At 50.3% G+C, this 23,719-nt stretch overlaps 1 protein-coding gene across 2 annotated transcripts; it reads right to left on the reverse strand.

The window, feature by feature from the left end:
- Positions 1–2,511: 2,511 nt before the first annotated feature.
- Positions 2,512–3,502, reverse strand: LOC306783826 (exosomal polycystin-1-interacting protein-like; the record flags this gene model as incomplete). 2 transcript variants are annotated; one of them, XM_079277640.1, is made up of 2 exons in its annotated part: positions 3,452–3,502; positions 2,512–3,334 (listed from the first exon to the last, which is right to left on the reverse strand). In XM_079277640.1, exon 2 carries the CDS (start codon positions 3,271–3,273, stop codon positions 2,512–2,514), a length of 762 nt encoding a protein of 253 aa, XP_079133766.1. In that variant the 5' UTR covers positions 3,274–3,334; positions 3,452–3,502. The 2 variants fall into 2 exon arrangements, with proteins under 2 accessions (XP_079133766.1, XP_079133765.1); XM_079277639.1 differs by lacking the exon at positions 3,452–3,502 and adding an exon at positions 3,422–3,425.
- Positions 3,503–23,719: the final 20,217 nt, after the last annotated feature.

Raw genomic sequence — 23,719 nt, forward strand, 5'->3', positions numbered from 1 at the left:
TGAGTGATGAATTCACTTTGATGTTGGCTGAAGTGAGATAAATCAGAACACATGCACAGCCACAGAGACGCGCCCATCACGGAATGATCTGTGAACAGAAGCGTTGGCCTGGGTTTGGTTGGTGAGCGCAGCTTTAACAAAGTCTCTTCCATGATCAGCATGAAGCATGAAAGAGAGAGAAACAGTCTGTCACCAGAGAGGGAGAGTTATTAGATATTCAACATTGACTTATGTCAATGTTGAATATCTAATAACTCTCCCTCTCTGGTGTTCTTCAGTTTTTGTCACTGTCCTCTGTCGCCTCTCTCTATTGGTTAACACATTAAGAATAATTAACACGGACTTCTGGGAAACAGCCGGAGAGGAACTGAATCAGGTCCAACATGATTCTGAGCAATTCTCTCTTTCTCTTCCTGTTCCTTCACAGAGCTCTGCCAACTTGGCTATCAGTGTTAATGACTGCACAACTCATCGAGCTCAGCTGGTGAGAGGATTCTAACGCTGGGACCATCTTAACCTCTTTCAAAGCACTTTGTTTTATTCGGCCATCTGTGCTCAATAAGAAATAACAGCTAATAAGATAGCTGGAGAAAGCAGCAGCACTGCAGCCTGCATAGTAGTGAGCCTCTCCGTCAGCACACTAACACGCTGCTTGTCTTCCATCTTTTGTTCCCCCAGACATTCTTGTAGGTTTTTGCCAGCGGTAGCTGTCCTTATCGTGAAAACAGACAACTTTAACCATAATTAACTTTTTAAAATATTCTCAAGAAAGTAGCATAACAGTCAAAGATCCCGCCCAGGCATACTATTATCATCCATCATGGTGCAGACTCTGACTCCACACTGGATCTGTTGGATTGGTTCCACTGTCACAGCACGTCGGGTTTATGTTTTATGTTTTATGATGCTCTATTGATGATGCTCTATTGATCCCTGAAGCAGGAATTTGTCATTTTGCTTTCTCCCCTTCCCCAAAGTACCTCATTCATTGTGACCGCACCATGCAGTATTTCAACATGGAAGGGAACTGCCACGTGTTCAATCCACCCATAGAAATGCAGATTGCGTAACCCACATATCTGGAAATCGTTTAGATTTGTGTGTCCTGTTTTTAACCTAAGAAGACATCATTTCACCATTAATCCAGGATGGGATGCCGCTGGCCGTCAGATCTGCTGGACCAAACGTGAGAGGTGGCAGATCGACAGATGTTATGCAGAAGCAACATTTTACATTGTTGAAATGCCAGGTGTAACCACAGCCTCTGAGTTCTCCGTTGAAGAGCTATGTGTAGGTATTCGCTCTCATCCAGACGATTAGAACGTTTGATGCGGTAGCTGGAATGTTCCAACATTAGCTTGAACACTGAGCTAACAGCTTTTACTTCACCTGTAGAAGCTTCATTGAGTCATTCATCCTTACAAAGATATTTGGGTATCACATTCATATAAGGCACCTTTTTAAATAGTTTGAACTTCGTAATTAATCACTTTGTTAATGGTTCATGAATCATTCACCAACGCTTTATAGATCACTGAAAAGTAATGATATATAATGAGTAGAATGCTGGCTTTTATTCTTTGCTGCTTGATAAAGCAGTTTATGAAATGTTACTTATTAATTGTTAATAAAGCATTTACCAATGCTTTATATGGCTTATTAGAAAGTAAGATATCAATGAGCATTAATTAATGGATTATCAACATTTACAACTGCATCATTAACAAACACAACAGATAAGCACCCAAATCTTCACACTCTGGCAACACAAGTTGCTCTCTTTAAGACTTACCTGCTCTACTGGGTTGTCAATTTCTATTTGAGATTCAAACTGTTGTTGGAACACGGTTAGGAAATAAATATTAGATTTGTAGTGAATTAAAAATGCAGAGTGTAAAAGCACAACAGTGCCACAGTTGACAGCCCTGTGATCTGCAGAGCATCAGCAAATGATTGGTGAACCATCTAAACAGCCATTGGGTACAGCGTTCAACCTTCAGTGGTGCCGATAATCAGGATGTGTAAAGTATGTAACAGGCTGCTGAATAAAGCCATGACAGGGCTATGAGATAATATGCATGCATGTAAATACACAGTGTACCCGCCGTGGTGTTGAAGTGTTCCAGATCCAGAAGATTAGCACAAAGCAAAGATCGTCTCTACTGGAGCAGATCAGATGTGATGTAAGAATCAGGGTCATTACAGCTTCCTGGTTAGCAAATCAACACGACGTGTGTTATGGGATGATACCCAGAATATGCCGTAGTAAGACGTGTGGACAGGCACACATGTGACAGCGCTGCTGAAACATGTCAGCTCTCTTCAGACACTGTTCAAAGACACCTTTGGGCCTGACAGTCATACTAAAAGTTATTATATTACACATATGCAACTTTTCCTGTGCAAAAAGAGAACAAAACCCATCCAGCGAGCGACAAACGATGCGCAGAATTCATCACGAGTCACTTGTACTCCAAAGCTAACCTGCCTGTGAAGGGCAACGGGTTGCAGTTAGTAGACAAAGGTAATGAGCAGGTTGTGCAGAGGCTGTGCAGCCTGCTCACTGGGGTCCGTAGGGTCATCAGGAGGAGTTGATGGCAGAGGAAGGGGCAGGGCCAGGTGGGGGAACTGTTGAGAGAGTCTTTGAGCAGGTGGTCCCACAACACTGTATGCCTTCAGGACAGAGAGCCCGTTGAGAACGGCTACATCCAGAAAGGTCACATGGTAGGAAGAGGAGAAGTCAAAGGAGAGGGCCTCTGGCTCCACGGCCACCCCCTCTGCTGGGGAGATTGTGATTTCCTGGTCGGGGTAGGGAGCTCCTGGGGCTGCACTACGGATCCTGAGGGTCTGTAGACCTAGCAGAGCCAGGTACTGACTGTCCATTGGTTTTATTCCACAAAAAGACAACAGCAAATGGCCAACCATGCTCCGGTTCAGCAACTCCTCCAGAGCCCAGAGCTCCTTCACCCACACAGCGAGTGGTCCAGGTCCTCTGAGCCCAGCAGGGGGCAGAGCAGAGCGCAGCACGGTGTGGCATCGGCACAGCGAGTTCGCCAGAGCCTCGTCGCATTCCAGGACGGGTGCGGAGCAGCTGCAGTTCCGCAGGTTGTAGCCCGGGGCGCCACTGGTGAACAACAGCGTGGTGTTGACCGACAGAGAGGTTTCAGACAGGGGGGCGGAGTTTGTTGTCTGGGTGACGTGGGTCAGGAAGAAAAGCAACCACAGTGACCACGGCAACAAGGTAGAGGAGGCGGTGTTTGGAGACATCTCCATGGAGATCAAACAGACTACATCTTCACCAGGTGGAGAGAGATGGTGGTAGAGATGGGCAGAGCTGTAAACAGAGAGGAAAAGTAAAGTCAGCATGTATACAAGTAGAGACAGCAGTACAGTACTTCTCATTCACCGCTCTGTGACTCACTCCAGTAACTTCAATAAGCAAATGACTCACGAATAAACTCTTTCTCTGTCTGTGCTCAATAGTAACCTGCTGTTGCTCCGGACTTCTCCAACATGTGGAGGCCAGCTTGAGACTGAACTCAGCCCTTTATTTCCAGTTCAGCCCTCTCTCTCTCTCTCTCTCTCTCTCTCTCTTTCTCTCTCTCTCTCTCTCTCTGTCTCTGTCTCTGTCTCTGTCTCTCTCTCTCTCTCTCTCTCTGTCTCTCTCTCTCTCTCTCTCTCTCTCTCTCTCTCTCTCTCTCTCTCTCTCTGTCTCTCTCTCTCTCTCTCTCTCTCTCTCTCTCTAGGCCCGGGCCACTCTGAATGGCGTACAGCTGCTTATAAAAGTCGCTGCGTCATGCTGCGCTGTGGTAAAATAGGCAGCGGCCAGTCATACTAAATGTTTAGGAATAGTGAAACACTGCCTCTTTATGTCCCCGGTTAGGAACGGTGGACTGAATTAGCAGTCTTAACTTCCGGAGTACACTTCTCTCCACTCTCCTCTTTCTTTCTTTCTTTCTTCGCATATCGCAAAGAAATGGTTGACAACCTTTTTGTGCTAAAAACAAGAGAAAAAATAAACGAAGTAACGATTAAAAATAACATTACTGCAACTCGTGTTCCCAAATAAAAAAATAAGAGAAGTTTATCTATAATCCCTGTGAGGAAAACAGCTGGTACAAACCATGAAAACGGGCAGGCCGTAGTGTCGTCTGTGCCGGCTTCTGCATACACTTTAGCAGTGGCGTCAAACACCCCTCTATCCATCAAACACTGCGAAAGAAGAGATCCAACTGCACAGAGCAAGGGACCTAGCCTCCTTTCCTCGCACCAGAGTTGGAACCCTGACCACTTTGCCCTTTATCAGGCATGAAGGATCCTGGCCCCTGGATGGTCTGCACAACCTGTACAAACAGTCCAGTCCTCCTCAGCCTGTCCATATCAAGAGCCAGGCCCGGAGAGGACGTGATGTGATGGACGCGGCCATCACACCAGCCTCCTGAGACAGAGGGCATGGTCCAGGGCTGGGCTGCAATGAGTCCTTTCTGCAGGGCGCCGAACAGCAACCTGCGGCTACTAGGATGCCATACAACTGCTTCTGCCTAACTCTCTCCTAAACAGGGCCTCAGACCGACGTCCACCTTGCCTGTTGTTAAAGGCCACTATGATGCAGTTGTCGGTCTTCATCTTCACATGCTTTCCCCGTATCTCTTCTATAGCAGCCCCACCGGATGGGCAGCTGCCATGACCCCCAGCACCTGTATGACGGTCAGCGCTGTCAGGCCACACCCCACCGCTGTTTGCCAACTGCTGTGACATCCCATCTCATGCCATCTCATCTCATCCCATCCCATCCCATCTCATCCCATCCCATCTCATCCCATCCCATCTCATCTCATCCCATCTCATCTCATCCCATCCCATCTCATCCCATCCCATCTCATCTCATCCCATCTCATCCCATCTCATCCCATCCCATCTCATCCCATCTCATCCCATCTAATATCATCCCATCTCATCCCATCCCATCTCATCTCATCCCATCTCATCCCATCTCATCCCATCCCATCCCATCCCATCTCATCCCATCTCATCCCATCTCATCCCATCTCATCCCTTGTCATCCCATCTCATCCCATCTCATCCCATCTAATCTCATCCCATCCCATCTCATCCCATCTCATCTCATCCCATCTCATCTCATCCCATCTCATCCCATCTCATCCCATCCCATCTCATCCCATCTCATCCCATCTAATATCATCCCATCTCATCCCATCCCATCTCATCTCATCCCATCTCATCCCATCTCATCCCATCCCATCCCATCCCATCTCATCCCATCTCATCCCATCTCATCCCATCTCATCCCTTGTCATCCCATCTCATCCCATCTCATCCCATCTAATATCATCCCATCTCATCCCATCCCATCTCATCTCATCCCATCTCATCCCATCTCATCTCATCTCATCCCATCTCATCCCATCTCATCCCATCTCATCCCATCTCATCCCATCTAATATCATCCCATCTCATCCCATCCCATCTCATCTCATCCCATCTCATCCCATCTCATCCCTTGTCATCCCATCTCATCCCATCTCATCCCATCTAATATCATCCCATCTCATCCCATCCCATCTCATCTCATCCCATCTCATCCCATCTCATCTCATCCCATCCCATCTCATCTCATCCCATCTCATCCCATCTCATCCCATCCCATCTCATCCCATCTCATCCCATCTCATCCCATCTCATCCCATCTCATCCCTTGTCATCCCATCTCATCCCATCTCATCCCATCTCATCTCATCCCATCCCATCTCATCCCATCCCATCTCATCCCATCCTATCTCATCTCATCCCATCTCATCCCATCTCATCCCATCTCATCCCATCTCATCCCTTGTCATCCCATCTCATCCCATCTCATCCCATCTCATCTCATCCCATCCCATCTCATCCCATCCCATCTCATCCCATCCTATCTCATCTCATCCCATCTCATCCCATCTCATCCCATCTCATCCCATCTCATCCCTTCTCATCCCATCTCATCCCATCTCATCCCATCTCATCCCTTCTCATCCCATCTCATCCCATCTCATCCCATCCCATCTCATCCCATCTCATCCCTTCTCATCTCATCCCATCCCATCCCATCTCATCTCATCCCATCCCATCTCATCTCATCCCATCCTATCTCATCTCATCCCATCTCATCCCATCTCATCCCATCTCATCCCATCTCATCCCTTCTCATCCCATCTCATCCCATCTCATCCCTTCTCATCCCATCTCATCCCATCTCATCCCATCTCAGACCTCTCTGCTGCCAGACCCTCCAAGAGCAGAAGGCCTGCCCAACGGTCACGACCAGCTTGCCTATTAAAGCAGCAGCTAACATCACGTCTCTGTGTTTAATCCCTCTCGTCAACCGTATCGACGAGGAATAGACATGATGTATTCACTTAGTCGTGCTTAATGTGCTTACAACATGGTGATTTAATTGCTATTGAGGCATAATTTATGACTGTCTCCCTTTAATTTGTATTTATTTAGGCATGCGGATGCAGTTAAAATGAGATTTTACCCATAAGGGAGGGGGTGAGCTGATGTTAAGGGGTTACTCTTCAATGAGACATTGAAGTCTCATTTCTGGTATCATGACAGTGCTGCTATAAATACACTTTACTTCACTGTGGTTGGTTTATAGAAGCAGCTCCCTCCACCCTCCACTGTCTTACCTCACGGATAATATGTGTCATCATCTTTCCAGCTGTTCCTAGCGTCTGGCTCACCAGCACATTATATAAGTCACTTTCTCTCTTTTTCCATTTGTCTGTCCTCACTCTCTCATGCAGTCTCTCCTCTCTCTCCTCCTTTTTTCTCTTTTGCTTTCCTCTCCTCCGTCTCCATCTCTGTAATCCCTGCAACAAGCTCCAGCTGCAGGAAGGGATGCTGGGAGGGAGGGCTGAACAAAGGACAATCCACCAGTGAGAACACATTCCACCTAAATGAGAATGTGAATCTGATATTACATTTTGAGTTCACATTTTAATGTCAATCTAAATCCGTTAGTCTACATCATAGACATGTTCCACATTGAAGTTGAATGAAACAGAGTCATGCTGTCAAAGCCTTTGTGATTCTGATCCTGTGTGTTTGTGTAAGAGTGTGTACGCAGCCGCTGGCAGAGCGAGAGTTCACGTGGGTAAAGTGACTCTGTGTGAGAAAGAGCGGGAGGTTCCACACGGCTCCAGCTTGTTAAAGGAGAGGCTCAACGCATTCCTCTGACATCATGCTCCACCGCAGGCACCCACCCTAATCCTCCCTTCCTCTCTCTCCACCCCTCAATTACAGTCCCTCTCTTCCTCTCCGTCAGCCATCCACCTCCCTCAGCAGCTGTAGCTCCACACACGACGCAGTACGACTGCAGAACACTACGAATGACACATTTACATTTTTGAATTGAATTGATTTGAAATACAAACCAAATTGGAATAAATTCCATGTTAACAGTCTATAAAACATCTAATGATGTAGAGCCAAGGTCCTCCAAAATGAACAATTTGTGAGTCTCAATACTTCCCTACCCTGTCTGTGGCACTCAGGCTCAAGCCTATTGGTTCCAACTGAAATCATTAAAAAAAACATTTTGAGTGATACACCTTTTGTATTCAGTTCATTAGCTTAGCTTAGCATAAAGACGGAAATGGGGGGAAAGAGTTTGCCAGTCTCATTTCAAAGTCCAACAATACTGTATATACAGCATCTCTAAAGCCCACTATGTACAGCTAGTTAGTTAGTTAGTTAGTTAGTCATGTTGTAACTCATTTGTTTAACAGAAATGTGAAGACAACAATGTGGTTTTAGACTGCGTTACTTGTTGAGCAGTGACTTCCTGGAGTCTTGTCATCACTGTGACATTGCCAGGCCAGCTCACAGCCAGAGATGCTCCACAGAACTCCTGGGCTTTCTACAATATTCAACAGTTTGGACGGGGAACGCAGCACTCTCTCATCCTCAACTGACAACCTTTCCCCACCACGGCTACGTAAAGAATGTTAACTGCCCCCAAAATCACAAATTGTAATTCTATGTGTAGCGGGTACAGCAGTGGCGGGCCGTGCATTTTATACCGAGGCTTCACTGCTGACCTGCAGCTGAAACACAGCTACGGTTATTATTAGTTTTGTGTAGAAATGAAGCTCAACACCTGTAGATCCACTAACTGCCGAGAATACGTCTCCTCTCTGCTCTGACTGCTGCGCGAGGCTGCTGAGAGTGACCGCCTGTGAGGGCTGTGAGTGACCGCCTGTGAGGGCTGTGAGTGACCGCCTGTGAGGGCTGTGAGTGACCGCCTGTGAGGGCTGTGAGTGACCGCCTGTGAGGGCTGCTGAGAGTGACCGCCTGTGAGGGCTGTGAGTGACCGCCTGTGAGGGCTGTGAGAGACCGCCTGTGAGGGCTGTGAGAGTGACCGCCTGTGAGGGCTGTGAGTGACCGCCTGTGAGGGCTGCTGAGAGTGACCGCCTGTGAGGGCTGTGAGTGACCGCCTGTGAGGGCTGTGAGAGACCGCCTGTGAGGGCTGTGAGAGTGACCGCCTGTGAGGGCTGTGAGTGACCGCCTGTGAGGGCTGCTGAGAGTGACCGCCTGTGAGGGCTGTGAGTGACCGCCTGTGAGGGCTGTGAGTGACCGCCTGTGAGGGCTGCTGAGAGTGACCGCCTGTGAGGGCTGCTGAGAGTGACCGCCTGTGAGGGCTGTGAGTGACGGCCTGTGAGGGCTGTGAGTGACCGCCTGTGAGGGCTGTGAGAGTGACCGCCTGTGAGGGCTGTGAGTGACCGCCTGTGAGGGCTGCTGAGAGTGACCGCCTGTGAGGGCTGTGAGTGACCGCCTGTGAGGGCTGTGAGTGACCGCCTGTGAGGGCTGCTGAGAGTGACCGCCTGTGAGGGCTGTGAGTGACCGCCTGTGAGGGCTGTGAGTGACCGCCTGTGAGGGCTGCTGAGAGTGACCGCCTGTGAGGGCTGCTGAGAGTGACCGCCTGTGAGGGCTGTGAGTGACCGCCTGTGAGGGCTGCTGAGAGTGACCGCCTGTGAGGGCTGCTGAGAGTGACCGCCTGTGAGGGCTGTGAGTGACCGCCTGTGAGGGCTGCTGAGAGTGACCGCCTGTGAGGGCTGTGAGTGACCGCCTGTGAGGGCTGCTGAGTGACCGCCTGTGAGGGCTGTGAGTGACCGCCTGTGAGGGCTGCTGTGAGTGACCGCCTGTGAGGGCTGTGAGTGACCGCCTGTGAGGGCTGCTGTGAGTGACCGCCTGTGAGGGCTGTGAGTGACCGCCTGTGAGGGCTGCTGAGAGTGACCGCCTGTGAGGGCTGTGAGTGACGGCCTGTGAGGGCTGCTGAGAGTGACCGCCTGTGAGGGCTGCTGAGAGTGACCGCCTGTGAGGGCTGTGAGTGACGGCCTGTGAGGGCTGCTGAGAGTGACCGCCTGTGAGGGCTGTGAGTGACGGCCTGTGAGGGCTGTGAGTGACGGCCTGTGAGGGCTGTGAGTGACGGCCTGTGAGGGCTGCTGAGAGTGACCGCCTGTGAGGGCTGTGAGTGACCGCCTGTGAGGGCTGTGAGTGACCGCCTGTGAGGGCTGCTGAGAGTGACCGCCTGTGAGGGCTGCTGAGTGACCGCCTGTGAGGGCTGTGAGTGACCGCCTGTGAGGGCTGTGAGTGACGGCCTGTGAGGGCTGCTGAGTGACCGCCTGTGAGGGCTGTGAGTTACCGCCTGTGAGGGCTGCTGAGTGACGGCCTGTGAGGGCTGCTGAGAGTGACCGCCTGTGAGGGCTGTGAGTGACCGCCTGTGAGGGCTGCTGAGAGTGACCGCCTGTGAGGGCTGTGAGTGACCGCCTGTGAGGCTGTGAGTGACCGCCTGTGAGGGCTGCTGAGAGTGACCGCCTGTGAGGGCTGTGAGTGACCGCCTGTGAGGGCTGTGAGTGACCGCCTGTGAGGGCTGTGAGTGACCGCCTGTGAGGGCTGCTGAGAGTGACGGCCTGTGAGGGCTGTGAGTGACGGCCTGTGAGGGCTGCTGAGAGTGACCGCCTGTGAGGGCTGTGAGTGACGGCCTGTGAGGGCTGTGAGTGACCGCCTGTGAGGGCTGTGAGTGACCGCCTGTGAGGGCTGTGAGTGACCGCCTGTGAGGGCTGTGAGTGACCGCCTGTGAGGGCTGCTGAGAGTGACGGCCTGTGAGGGCTGTGAGTGACGGCCTGTGAGGGCTGCTGAGAGTGACCGCCTGTGAGGGCTGTGAGTGACGGCCTGTGAGGGCTGCTGAGAGTGACGGCCTGTGAGGGCTGTGAGTGACGGCCTGTGAGGGCTGTGAGTGACCGCCTGTGAGGGCTGCTGAGAGTGACCGCCTGTGAGGGCTGTGAGTGACGGCCTGTGAGGGCTGTGAGTGACCGCCTGTGAGGGCTGTGAGAGTGACCGCCTGTGAGGGCTGTGAGTGACCGCCTGTGAGGGCTGCTGAGAGTGACCGCCTGTGAGGGCTGTGAGTGACCGCCTGTGAGGGCTGTGAGTGACCGCCTGTGAGGGCTGCTGAGAGTGACCGCCTGTGAGGGCTGTGAGTGACCGCCTGTGAGGGCTGTGAGTGACCGCCTGTGAGGGCTGCTGAGAGTGACCGCCTGTGAGGGCTGCTGAGAGTGACCGCCTGTGAGGGCTGTGAGTGACCGCCTGTGAGGGCTGCTGAGAGTGACCGCCTGTGAGGGCTGCTGAGAGTGACCGCCTGTGAGGGCTGTGAGTGACCGCCTGTGAGGGCTGCTGAGAGTGACCGCCTGTGAGGGCTGTGAGTGACCGCCTGTGAGGGCTGCTGAGTGACCGCCTGTGAGGGCTGTGAGTGACCGCCTGTGAGGGCTGCTGTGAGTGACCGCCTGTGAGGGCTGTGAGTGACCGCCTGTGAGGGCTGCTGTGAGTGACCGCCTGTGAGGGCTGTGAGTGACCGCCTGTGAGGGCTGCTGAGAGTGACCGCCTGTGAGGGCTGTGAGTGACGGCCTGTGAGGGCTGCTGAGAGTGACCGCCTGTGAGGGCTGCTGAGAGTGACCGCCTGTGAGGGCTGTGAGTGACGGCCTGTGAGGGCTGCTGAGAGTGACCGCCTGTGAGGGCTGTGAGTGACGGCCTGTGAGGGCTGTGAGTGACGGCCTGTGAGGGCTGTGAGTGACGGCCTGTGAGGGCTGCTGAGAGTGACCGCCTGTGAGGGCTGTGAGTGACCGCCTGTGAGGGCTGTGAGTGACCGCCTGTGAGGGCTGCTGAGAGTGACCGCCTGTGAGGGCTGCTGAGTGACCGCCTGTGAGGGCTGTGAGTGACCGCCTGTGAGGGCTGTGAGTGACGGCCTGTGAGGGCTGCTGAGTGACCGCCTGTGAGGGCTGTGAGTTACCGCCTGTGAGGGCTGCTGAGTGACGGCCTGTGAGGGCTGCTGAGAGTGACCGCCTGTGAGGGCTGTGAGTGACCGCCTGTGAGGGCTGCTGAGAGTGACCGCCTGTGAGGGCTGTGAGTGACCGCCTGTGAGGCTGTGAGTGACCGCCTGTGAGGGCTGCTGAGAGTGACCGCCTGTGAGGGCTGTGAGTGACCGCCTGTGAGGGCTGTGAGTGACCGCCTGTGAGGGCTGTGAGTGACCGCCTGTGAGGGCTGTGAGTGACGGCCTGTGAGGGCTGCTGAGAGTGACCGCCTGTGAGGGCTGTGAGTGACGGCCTGTGAGGGCTGTGAGTGACCGCCTGTGAGGGCTGTGAGTGACCGCCTGTGAGGGCTGTGAGTGACCGCCTGTGAGGGCTGTGAGTGACCGCCTGTGAGGGCTGCTGAGAGTGACGGCCTGTGAGGGCTGTGAGTGACGGCCTGTGAGGGCTGCTGAGAGTGACCGCCTGTGAGGGCTGTGAGTGACGGCCTGTGAGGGCTGCTGAGAGTGACGGCCTGTGAGGGCTGTGAGTGACGGCCTGTGAGGGCTGTGAGTGACCGCCTGTGAGGGCTGCTGAGAGTGACCGCCTGTGAGGGCTGTGAGTGACCGCCTGTGAGGGCTGCTGAGTGACCGCCTGTGAGGGCTGCTGAGAGTGACCGCCTGTGAGGGCTGTGAGTGACGGCCTGTGAGGGCTGCTGAGAGTGACGGCCTGTGAGGGCTGTGAGTGACGGCCTGTGAGGGCTGTGAGTGACCGCCTGTGAGGGCTGCTGAGAGTGACCGCCTGTGAGGGCTGCTGAGAGTGACCGCCTGTGAGGGCTGCTGAGAGTGACCGCCTGTGAGGGCTTTGTGGCTCACGGCAGCTCCCGCTGCTTGTTCACCACGGTGCAGAACATACGAGCTTCATCATCAGAGTCAAAACACCACAAAAGTCTCCAATAACACCAGAACAAGTCAATAGATTTGTCGCTAGTAGCTTTTGACAAAAAAAGTCTCCATGAGGGTTTGTAACGTCACGAGATTTAACGAGACAATCGGCAAGTTGGCAACACTGGCAGCAACTAAATTTGTCCCCAGAGCAACATTGGACGTAACAATGGTTCCTATCACATATTAAACCAAACAAAAATCCATCTTCATAAAAACAAGTTTTACAAATGCAGGAAAAGTCAGCCCAGCTTTCTTTGTGTAGGCCACATGGTGAAATCCCAACAAGGACAAATTCATTGTTGGTTTTGGACATTATAAAGGATTTGATTTGAGGAAATATTAAATCATACAGTAAGTTTGATTATTGTCTACATAAGCTGTCTGTTGTTATTGTAGTTGTATAATAGTGCATCCAGTGTTTACTCCAATGTGCAAACCTACAACATCTGTTTACATGTCTACAACCTTTACTCCCTAAACTTTCATAATCCTTTTCTACAGCGGCAGCAGCTGAACCCTTTGTCTCGCATTAGGACTACGAGCGGTTTATTTTTATTGACTGTTGTACAGTAGAATTAAGTTAGCAGACTATAAAACAAAACTCCAGAGTCTCTTAAGCAGCTCATCTCCAGACCATGCTTGTTGGTTTGGTTGGATAGAATGAGAGTATTTCTCTTGGCTATGAGACACAGTGCAGTGGCAGAACCAATGAACAGCAGGACTTGCCTGCACGAGTCATTCTGAGTCATACAGGTATACTTAAAAAACATACATGGATAGGAAGTCCTAGAGGTGCTCAGAAGGATGGCATGGTTGAACATAATTCAGGTCCATAGCAACTCACTAGATTGATTATGCTTTCCACCGTGTGTTGTGATCTAATGGCTGGCATAGTTACAATACTTTAATAATAAGGTTTAGGAATGATTGAGGGTTTGGCTTGAATACAACATTGACTGTAGCAGGAAGCGAACAGCCATTATTAAAGTATTAAAGTCCAATACTATATCCCAACCAACCTTAACCCTCAACTTTCAACCCTCAATCCTTAACCCTCAACCCTTAACCCTCAATCCTTAACCCTCACTCCTTAACCCTTAACCCTCAACCCTCAACCCTTAACCCTCAACCCTCAACCCTTAACCCTCAACCCTTCACCCTTAACCCTCAACCCTCAACCCTTAATCCTCAACCCTCAACCCTTAACCCTTAACCCTTAACCCTCAACCCTTAATCCTCAACCCTCAACCCTCAACCCTTAACCCTCAATGCTCAACCCTTAACCCTCAACCCTTAATCCTGAATCCTTAACCCTCAACCCTTAATCCTTAACCCCTTTTGCCTTGTGTTTTGATGCTTTTAATGGTTTTATGTGAAGCACTTTGAATTACCTTGTTGTTGAAATGTGCTATACAAATAAACTTGCCTTGCAAGAGCACCAGACCCTCAGAGCACCAGACTCTCAGAGCACCAGACCCTCAGAGCGGCAGACAATACTCTGAGCACTCTGGCTGTGTTTGAAATCGCATACCACCATACTGCTGCATACTTCATACTACATCCTTTACACTACATACTTATTCAGTATGTACTGCATCCTGCCTTCTACAGTAAAGTAGATTCTACCAGCAGACTGTGTGCACTGAAGTAGGCTCCAGCTGTCTGAAGGCCTCCTGCCGGTGGGTTCGCTCTGAAAGATTTCCAGTCGAGCATTATTTGGAAAAACTGAGCACATGTCTGAATGGTTACTTTCTTGCCTGAAAACGTATTCAAAATGTCTGCCACACTATTCATGAAGGTTTTTAGCTCAGCTAACTGGGCAGCATATTGTACAGTCTCATGTCTCATCATCAACGTCATCCTCACTGGCAGCAAGCTCGAACAAGAGATGTTATTCTGTGATCTACATATCGATGGGCCTGTTTTCCTTACATCCATTTGATCTCACCCATTTGTTCATTCATAGAGACATAAATGCTCTATTTCTTTGAACAACAGCACTTTCAGTTTGTTTATTTAGCTTGGATACATGAACACACCCTCAACAGTATGGCAAACAAGTAGCTGTCACACATTCACTGTCCTTGCTTGCTCTGCTGCTCTCTCCTCAGACAGAGTGCAGAGTGGTGTGCTGCTCTCTCCTCAGACAGAGTGCAGAGTGGTGTGCTGCTCTCTCCTCAGACAGAGTGCAGAGTGGTGTGCTGCTCTCTCCTCAGACAGAGTGCAGAGTGGTGTGCTGCTCTCTCCTCAGACAGAGTGCAGAGTGGTGTGCTGCTCTCTCCTCAGACAGAGTGCAGAGTGGTGTGCTGCTCTCTCCTCAGACAGAGTGCAGAGTGGTGTGCTGCTGAATAACCCAGCGCTATATTCCAGCAGCACTCTGAGTTCATCAACAGCCCAGTTTGTGCCAGAGTGCGCTCCGACTCTCGGAGTCACTGTTTACGAATGCACGCTTTGTTATAACAGGTACACTATTTCAGTCATTGGTCTATATTAATATCTTCCATTACTTTATATGTTCATATGCAGTAACACATTTACATTTTTCCAAAAAACAGCAGAAACCGGAGCGGGGTAAATGGTAAAATGTTGGCATATGTTTCTAGTTTAGTCCGTAACATGTGAGTCAACCTCACACAAACTGCAACCAAAAAACAAATTCAATGGATTTTGTTTCCAAAATCTGTTCTGAATGAAAAAGAAAGTTCATGACATTTGTCACATTTTTTAAAATCTCCAACATATAATCCGACATAAATGCCTCTGTGGCCATGGTGTGAACCTGTCGAGTACCAATTACAAAAACTAGAAATTATACTTCAAATGCAAGCAGCATAAATACTGCCCATCTGTGATCGTAACCCGTTCACATATGGAGTAGTTATCGTCACTGGGCAGATGGTGGCCATGTTGAATGTCCTGGTCCTCAGGGTTTTCCCTTCAGATGATTCACTCTTTGAATGTCAGAGGAAACCTTTAAGGTTACGGAACCAGTAAAATAGCTTGTTGCAGTTTGAGCGAGGTCAGGTTACATTCAGTTCCCAATAATGCAATAATAATAATGCATAGCTGCCATTGGAAGTCAGTTTAAACATGGATTGAACTTCAAAGCAAACATCTTGACAGCATGCGACGGTAAGCCTTCAGCAGCACATGTGGTCTGTGGAGCAACATGTGAGTGCAGCGTACTTACGTGGACAGCTGCTTAAGGTGGCATGCTGCTGCCTCTGGCTCCAGGCTGACCTATCAGCTCCGTTTAGAGCAGCTGCAGCTTCCACATCTGTCTGCAAGTTGACCGGAAAACCTATCTGCCTAAGAACAGAGGAGAGAGGGAGAGATTATCAGGATGGAGGGAGAGAGAGAGAGAGGGGACGGAGAGAAAAGCAGAGATCACTTCTACTTTCTGAATGACTTGATAGATACATGTATCTTCAGATGTGACAGCGTGACGACTCAAACACTCAATGTTCTCTACTTTCTTGTCATCTTTCTTCTCCTTCTCTTACTCCTCAATCCCACTTCTCTTCCTATTCTGGGACCCGCCTCTCATTTTCCAGGGCAGCAGTTCCCCGTGTGGCGGTGTCTCCTGCCATCTGGTGGCCTACATTATTATCACCAGTGATCGCTGTTCACACAGCAACATGAACCACATTTCAATTGTCCGTTGTTGTGAGTTGCGTGTGTGTATTAGCAGACTGAGCAGCCGTGTTCACAGTGACAGTGGGCTGGGGTGTGATGTACTAGCAGCCTACAGCCTTGTGAGGATGTGTGTGCGTCATCATGGCACACTGTGCTCCTGGGGAACCACCACAGCAGAGCTTCTGGGTACTTTGCCAGGTGTTTACATTTCTGTCTGTGGACAGATGTTGTCACCGCAATTTGTACGATGCAGCCGTGACATGTTACAGGTGTGTAGTGGAAATCAAAATGAAGGTGTAATTCAAAGATGGGCGGAGCAAGGTTTGTGAAGGCCGTCTGTTCTTCTCTCAGATCTTCTGGTCTTTTGGTGGATTTAAAGGACAAAGGTTGAGGTTGGTCAACAGTTATTCTTGCTCACTGTTCACAGGCAGACTCAGCAAATACATCTTTTTATGCTTGCAAAGTCACAGAGCATCAACATAAGGTCAGTGATTGTGTGATGCTGTGGAGACATGACGGGAACACTGGCTCTGTGTGAAAGAAAGGAGAATGATGAACATGTGGACGTGGTTGTGTCTTTGACGTTGAGGCCTTATGACTTAAAGATTTGACCGCCAGATGATCAGAGCTGAGGGACTTTGGTGGAACGTTTACTGTAAACTGTCTCTGAGTGGAATTTTGTTCTGAATGACCAATCGATGAAAATGCATACAATGAGTCAAAGAATGCTCACAAGTTTAAGACTTGTGTGCACACGTGAACCTACACAGCCCTGCCTCACAGAAACTATGATTATACACAAATCATTAAAGCAGCAAATATTGTTATGAGGGAAACATAAAGCAGACCATGTTACATTACAGGAAACATAAAGAGAAGACGGGTTGTTCGTGAATGTATCTGGCTAGTGTTGATACTAAAGCTCGGCTATGCAGGAGAAAAGACAACACATCCAATAAAGCGTGCATTGATGTGTGTTCCATACTTGACAGAGCAGCATGTTGTCCGTTTAGGACGTTTGGAGTTGTGAGCTACGGTCATATTGCTGAGCCTGTTCAGATTTGCACCACAGCAGCTGTTGTTGAACTGAAACGGAACAAAGAAATGTAACCACCAGATCCCAAAGAGAGGCCGAGCAGAGCAGATGGAGAACTGGCTCTAAGGCAGTGAGATCACTTCCTGTTGGCTTCCTGTGTTGGCGAGGACAGACAAGACACCAGAACACCGAGTCCTCCCAGAACCATGGCGCTGGGTGGAGGCGGGCAGCTGGTGACTTACTGACATATTAACATAATATACGTCAGACGATAGTTTTTTTCTGGGAAGAACGATGTAATAATATGACGCCGGTTCCTACAAACGTATGAGGTAATGTGCCAACGTTGCAGTAAAGATATGAGGCAGGTGTGTGGCCCTGGTCATCCTCTATGCTCGCTTTGATCTCCTCAACCAGGAGTCAGCGGCCAATGACAGGATCCACAGAAGATGTGAGGAAAACCCAACAAGTCAGCAGACGACATACCGTCATCAGCCCAACTTAAGAACATGATATGTAGTGCAGATGTTTCTTAACTTTCTTTTTGGGGCATGGAGAGGGGAGGGAATTTCTTAACTATCATAATCAGTCGTCATGTTAAGACGATTGAGGGGGTTTCTGTTGCCGTCACAGACAGCATATGTTAGCACTGAAGGTTGCCACACACACACACACACACACACACACACACACACACACACACACACACACACACACACACACACACACACACACACACACACACACACACACACACACACACACACACACACACACACACACACACACACACACACACACAGTGGCTCCAGTCATACAAAGTTATTTGGAAGTGTAAGTATTCTTCTGTAGTTCTTGGAAATAGTTTTGTGCTTCTCCTACTTCTCAGAATTTATTTTGTCGACCACAAACTGTGAAACGGAAAATGTAGAGTTGAGTGAGAAACACTGTGTGTGCGGTTGAACCAGGAAGTCATCTGCAGACAACAGGCAGTTTGGGTAATAGTTGTATTCTTTACTTCTGTTTCTCTTCCAATAAAGTTTGATGTCTGACTGTCTAATCGAACCATTACCAACATCGTCGTTGTCCAACGACCTCATCAATGACCAGCTTACTGCAGCAGTATAATAACCTGAAGGGAAAACAGGGTTATGAAAACAAGTAGAGAGATTTAATATAGACAGACAAACATACAGACTAATAAACGGCCAACAACACCAATGTGCCCAAAACAAAATGTAGAGACACGGGGCCGGATTTTACCATTCGGAAAAGTAGGCTATAGTTTAGTTATAGTGTTTGAATATCAAACATATATAATTCTGTTACTTTCCCCCCTCATAAATATCCTGGGACAACCAACTGAATGTCCTCAAAGGCTCCTTTCATCTTTGTGAATGTGCCAAAGATCTTGGAAATGTAGTAAAGAAATATAAAGTAGCATTCAATATACTGTATACATATAACTTCAGTACGAGTAACTCACTTGTACTACAGTAACTAGTGGTGGCAATCAGAAAGGTATGCTTAATTGCAATTTACTGGTCATTTTATGCAGATCCACTCCTTTCTATGTCAGAGGAAACATTGTTCTTCTTGTTCTATATATTTATCAGACAGCCTGTGACAGGTTACTTACAGGTTACGCAAGGAATATATGATCAACAACTGAAATGTGATGCATATAGATTTTATATTCCACAGTACACAGAGTAGCTGAAATAATCTCCACCTTGATAAAACCTTAAATTAATCTAACTACATTTAGTTGATAAGCACGTGGTGGCAGTTAGATGTAACAAGGTTGAGGACCTCGTTAGGGGAGAGGGGGGGGGGGAGAGATTGGGTAAGATGGGGCATGGAGAGGGGAGGGAGATTGGGTAAGATGGGGCATGGAGAGGGGAGGGAGATCGGGTAAGATGGGGCATGGAGAGGGGAGGGAGATTGGGTAAGATGGGGCATGGAGAGGGGAGGGAGATCGGGTAAGATGGGGCATGGAGAGGGGAGGGAGATTGGGTAAGATGGGGCATGGAGAGGGGGGGAGATCGGGTAAGATGGGGCATGGAGAGGGGAGGGAGATCGGGTAAGATCAGGCATGGAGAGGGGAGGGAGATCGGGTAAGATGGGGCGTGGAGAGGGGAGGGAGATCGGGTAAGATGGGGCATGGAGAGGGGAGGGAGATTGGGTAAGATGGGGCATGGAGAGGGGAGGGAGATCGGGTAAGATGGGGCATGGAGAGGGGAGGGAGATTGGGTAAGATGGGGCATGGAGAGGGGGGGAGATCGGGTAAGATGGGGCATGGAGAGGGGAGGGAGATCGGGTAAGATCAGGCATGGAGAGGGGAGGGAGATCGGGTAAGATGGGGCGTGGAGAGGGGAGGGAGATCGGGTAAGATGGGGCATGGAGAGGGGAGGGAGATTGGGTAAGATGGGGCATGGAGAGGGGAGGGAGATCGGGTAAGATGGGGCATGGAGAGGGGAGGGAGATTGGGTAAGATGGGACATGGAGAGGGGACGGAGATTGGGTAAGATGGGGCATGGAGAGGGGAGGGAGATTGGGTAAGATGGGACATGGAGAGGGGCGGAGATTGGGTAAGATGGGACATGGAGAGGGGAGGGAGATTGGGTAAGATGGGGCATGGAGAGGGGAGGGAGATCGGGTAAGATGGGGCATGGAGAGGGGAGGGAGATTGGGTAAGATGGGGCATGGAGAGGGGAGGGAGATCGGGTAAGATGGGGCATGGAGAGGGGAGGGAGATTGGGTAAGATGGGGCATGGAGAGGGGGGGAGATCGGGTAAGATGGGGCATGGAGAGGGGAGGGAGATCGGGTAAGATCAGGCATGGAGAGGGGAGGGAGATCGGGTAAGATGGGGCGTGGAGAGGGGAGGGAGATCGGGTAAGATCGGGCATGGAGAGGGGAGGGAGATTGGGTAAGATGGGGCATGGAGAGGGGAGGGAGATCGGGTAAGATGGGGCTGCATGGAGAGGAGAGGGAGATCGGGTAAGATGGGGCATGTAGAGGGGAGGGAGATTGGGTAAGATGGGGCATGGAGAGGGGAGGGAGATTGGGTAAGATGGGGCATGGAGAGGGGAGGGAGATCGGGTAAGATGGGGCATGGAGAGGGGAGGGAGATCGGGTAAGATGGGACATGGAGAGGGGGGGAGATCGGGTAAGATGGGGCATGGAGAGGGGAGGGAGATTGGGTAAGATGGGACATGGAGAGGGGAGGGAGATGGGTAAGATGGGGCATGGAGAGGGGAGGGAGATCGGGTAAGATGGGGCATGGAGAGGGGAGGGAGATCGGGTAAGATGGGGCATGGAGAGGGGAGGGAGATCGGGTAAGATGGGGCTGCATGGAGAGGAGAGGGAGATTGGGTAAGATGGGGCATGGAGAGGGGAGGGAGATTGGGTAAGATGGGACATGGAGAGGGGAGGGAGATCGGGTAAGATGGGGCATGGAGAGGGGAGGGAGATCGGGTAAGATGGGACATGGAGAGGGGAGGGAGATTGGGTAAGATGGGGCATGTAGAGGGGAGGGAGATCGGGTAAGATGGGGCATGGAGAGGGGAGGGAGATTGGGTAAGATGGGGCATGGAGAGGGGAGGGAGATCGGGTAAGATGGGACATGGAGAGGGGAGGGAGATCGGGTAAGATGGGGCATGGAGAGGGGAGGGAGATCGGGTAAGATGGGGCTGCATGGAGAGGAGAGGGAGATTGGGTAAGATGGGGCATGTAGAGGGGAGGGAGATTGGGTAAGATGGGGCATGGAGAGGGGAGGGAGATCGGATAAGATGGGGCATGGAGAGGGGAGGGAGATTGGGTAAGATGGGACATGGAGAGGGGAGGGAGATGGGTAAGATGGGGCATGGAGAGGGGAGGGAGATCGGGTAAGATGGGGCTGCATGGAGAGGAGAGGGAGATTGGGTAAAATGGGGCATGTAGAGGGGAGGGAGATTGGGTAAGATGGGGCATGGAGAGGGGAGGGAGATTGGGTAAGATGGGGCATGGAGAGGGGAGGGAGATCGGGTAAGATGGGGCATGGAGAGGGGAGGGAGATCGGGTAAGATGGGACATGGAGAGGGGGGGAGATCGGGTAAGATGGGGCATGGAGAGGGGAGGGAGATTGGGTAAGATGGGACATGGAGAGGGGAGGGAGATGGGTAAGATGGGGCATGGAGAGGGGAGGGAGATCGGGTAAGATGGGGCATGGAGAGGGGAGGGAGATCGGGTAAGATGGGGCATGGAGAGGGGAGGGAGATCGGGTAAGATGGGGCATGGAGAGGGGAGGGAGATCGGGTAAGATGGGACATGGAGAGGGGAGGGAGATCGGGTAAGATGGGGCATGTAGAGGGGAGGGAGATCGGGTAAGATGGGGCTGCATGGAGAGGAGAGGGAGATCGGGTAAGATGGGGCTGCATGGAGAGGAGAGGGAGATTGGGTAAGATGGGGCATGTAGAGGGGAGGGAGATTGGGTAAGATGGGGCATGGAGAGGGGGGGAGAGCTGTGGGGGAAGAGCTGGAGAGGGTGGACAGGGACCGGGGGGCTGAGAGAAGGAGGATCTGATATCGTTTACCTTCTTGTCAAAGCAGTTGGGGAAATCATTAGGGAGAAGGGAAGAAGTAGGGGGGGGGGGGGTGGTTGGAGGAGTGAAGAGAAAGTTTCGAAGAGTTGTTTAGGATTGGAAGCAGAGTTTAGGATTTTAGAGAGGAAGAAAGCAGCTTTAGCAGTAGAGGAGGAACAAGTGGAAAGAAGAGAGAGGAAGTTAAGAAGGTCCTCTGGGAGTTTGCCCTTTCTCCATTTACACTCGGCCTCTCTTAGGCTCCGTCTGTTAGTACGCACTGAGTCCGACAGCCATGGGGCAGGTGGGGTTGGCCGTGCAGGCCTGGAGGTGACGGGACAGAGGTTGTCCAAAGAAGAGGAAAGGGTGGAGAGGTGGAGATCAGTAGCAATATCAGGGGATAGGAGAGAGAAGGATTCAGGGTCAGGGAGAGCAGAGGTAACAGAAGAGGAAAGATCAGCGGAGATGACTACAGGTAGAAACCATGTGGGTAGGTGGAGGAAGTACGGGGGGAGAGGAGAGGGAGTAAGACATGACATAGTGGTCAGAGAGCTGGAGGGGAGTGACGGAGAGGTTAGCAGTAGAACAGTGTCTGGTGTAGATAAGATCCAGCCTATCCAGCCGTGTGGGTCGGAGGAGAAGAGGAGAGGTAGAGATCTGTAGTTCTTCTTCTGAGAAACGTGATAAGGAAGCGTGAAAACAATGCACAGACAAACCTCCTAGTGGTGAGATGGTGACATCTGCTGGCCGTTTTAGATATAACACACATCACAGTATAACATTAGTCAAGAACACTGAAGAAAACAAAGAGTGTACAACAGTGTTCAGCCTAGATTTTGATGAATTGATATTCATACAACCAATGAAATATACATCTATATCGGATACTTAAAATAAATAGTCAACAGTTATTCCTTTGCTTGGTTGTGTAAAGTTGGGTTTGATTGGTCAGCACCAGTAACTTGCTCGGGGCAGTGGTACGGGAACGCTCTGCTCCTTCGAAAGAGACTCCGGCTAAGATAACCTCATTGATACTATTTTTGCACGATTTTTGCACTGTTTGTAGCTGTTGCCATAACTCCACATGGATGGTGATGTTGTAGTAAAGTATAACTTTCCTCCTGTCACACATCTCGATGTTCTAACATGACAGTTTACTGTTAACTGAATCCGCCATGTTTCACAGGTGGTCTGAGTGACCTGATGTTCCTGAATGCAGCAGACTCTCCTCACAGTGTGAGAAACTATCAGAGGAGACGAGTCAGCATGACCTCTGACCTGAGAGCTCCGTCAGCATCTGACACAACTTCAGTCTACTGATGGAGCTCATGGTCTGTACAGTTTATAGTTATGGCTCCGCCAATGTCTGCATTGTGTACCAATGTATATTTCAATGTCAGTCGATGAATAAAGTGCTTTATTTTTAAGGAGGATTTTCGTAATTTTTCAATTTACAATTACGTATCTTGTGGCATTAGACAAATATAACGTAGTCTTTCACAAAGGTTTTATGTAATTCCTCCATTTAAACATATTGATTTCTAGAAGAAGGGTAAAACACCTGGTCCATTTCATCCCGACTATGAGAATGTAATCCTTTACTGCAAGTGTTACGTTCCCCTTTCTAGTGTCTAAGGATGAGGGGAGTAACAATATGAAAGAATCATGAGCAACGCATGAGTTAACAAAAGATCTTTCTTTACAAAAGATTAAATGCTCGCAAGGAAACAACTGAAAACTACTTTCTTACAAAAACAAAAGCGACACTTGTTAACAGCAGACAACACACACACACACACACACACACACACACCCACACACTCACACACACTCACACACACACACACACACACACACACACACACACACACACTCACACACACACACACACACACACACACACACACACACACACACACACACACACACACTCACGGCTCCACCGCTGCTTGTCGGCCCACGAGGCGGTCCGTATGGAGTTTCAACCTCGTGGCACTGATTTGTGATGGAGCGCAGCGGCGTTCAATCTCCCGCTGCAGCTGGCATCCAGGGGAAGTCCTGTGCTCTCCCTCTGCCCACCCTCACTGAGAGGGCAGTGAGGGTGGGCAGAGGGAGAGCACAGGACACGTAACACCCCCTCCCATGAGACCAAACACCCGTTTGGCCACAACCCGCTGACATCATATATCATACAT

The sequence above is a fragment of the Melanostigma gelatinosum genome, assembly GCF_949748355.1.
Source record: "Melanostigma gelatinosum genome assembly, chromosome: 10".
NCBI lineage: Eukaryota > Metazoa > Chordata > Actinopteri > Perciformes > Zoarcidae > Melanostigma > Melanostigma gelatinosum.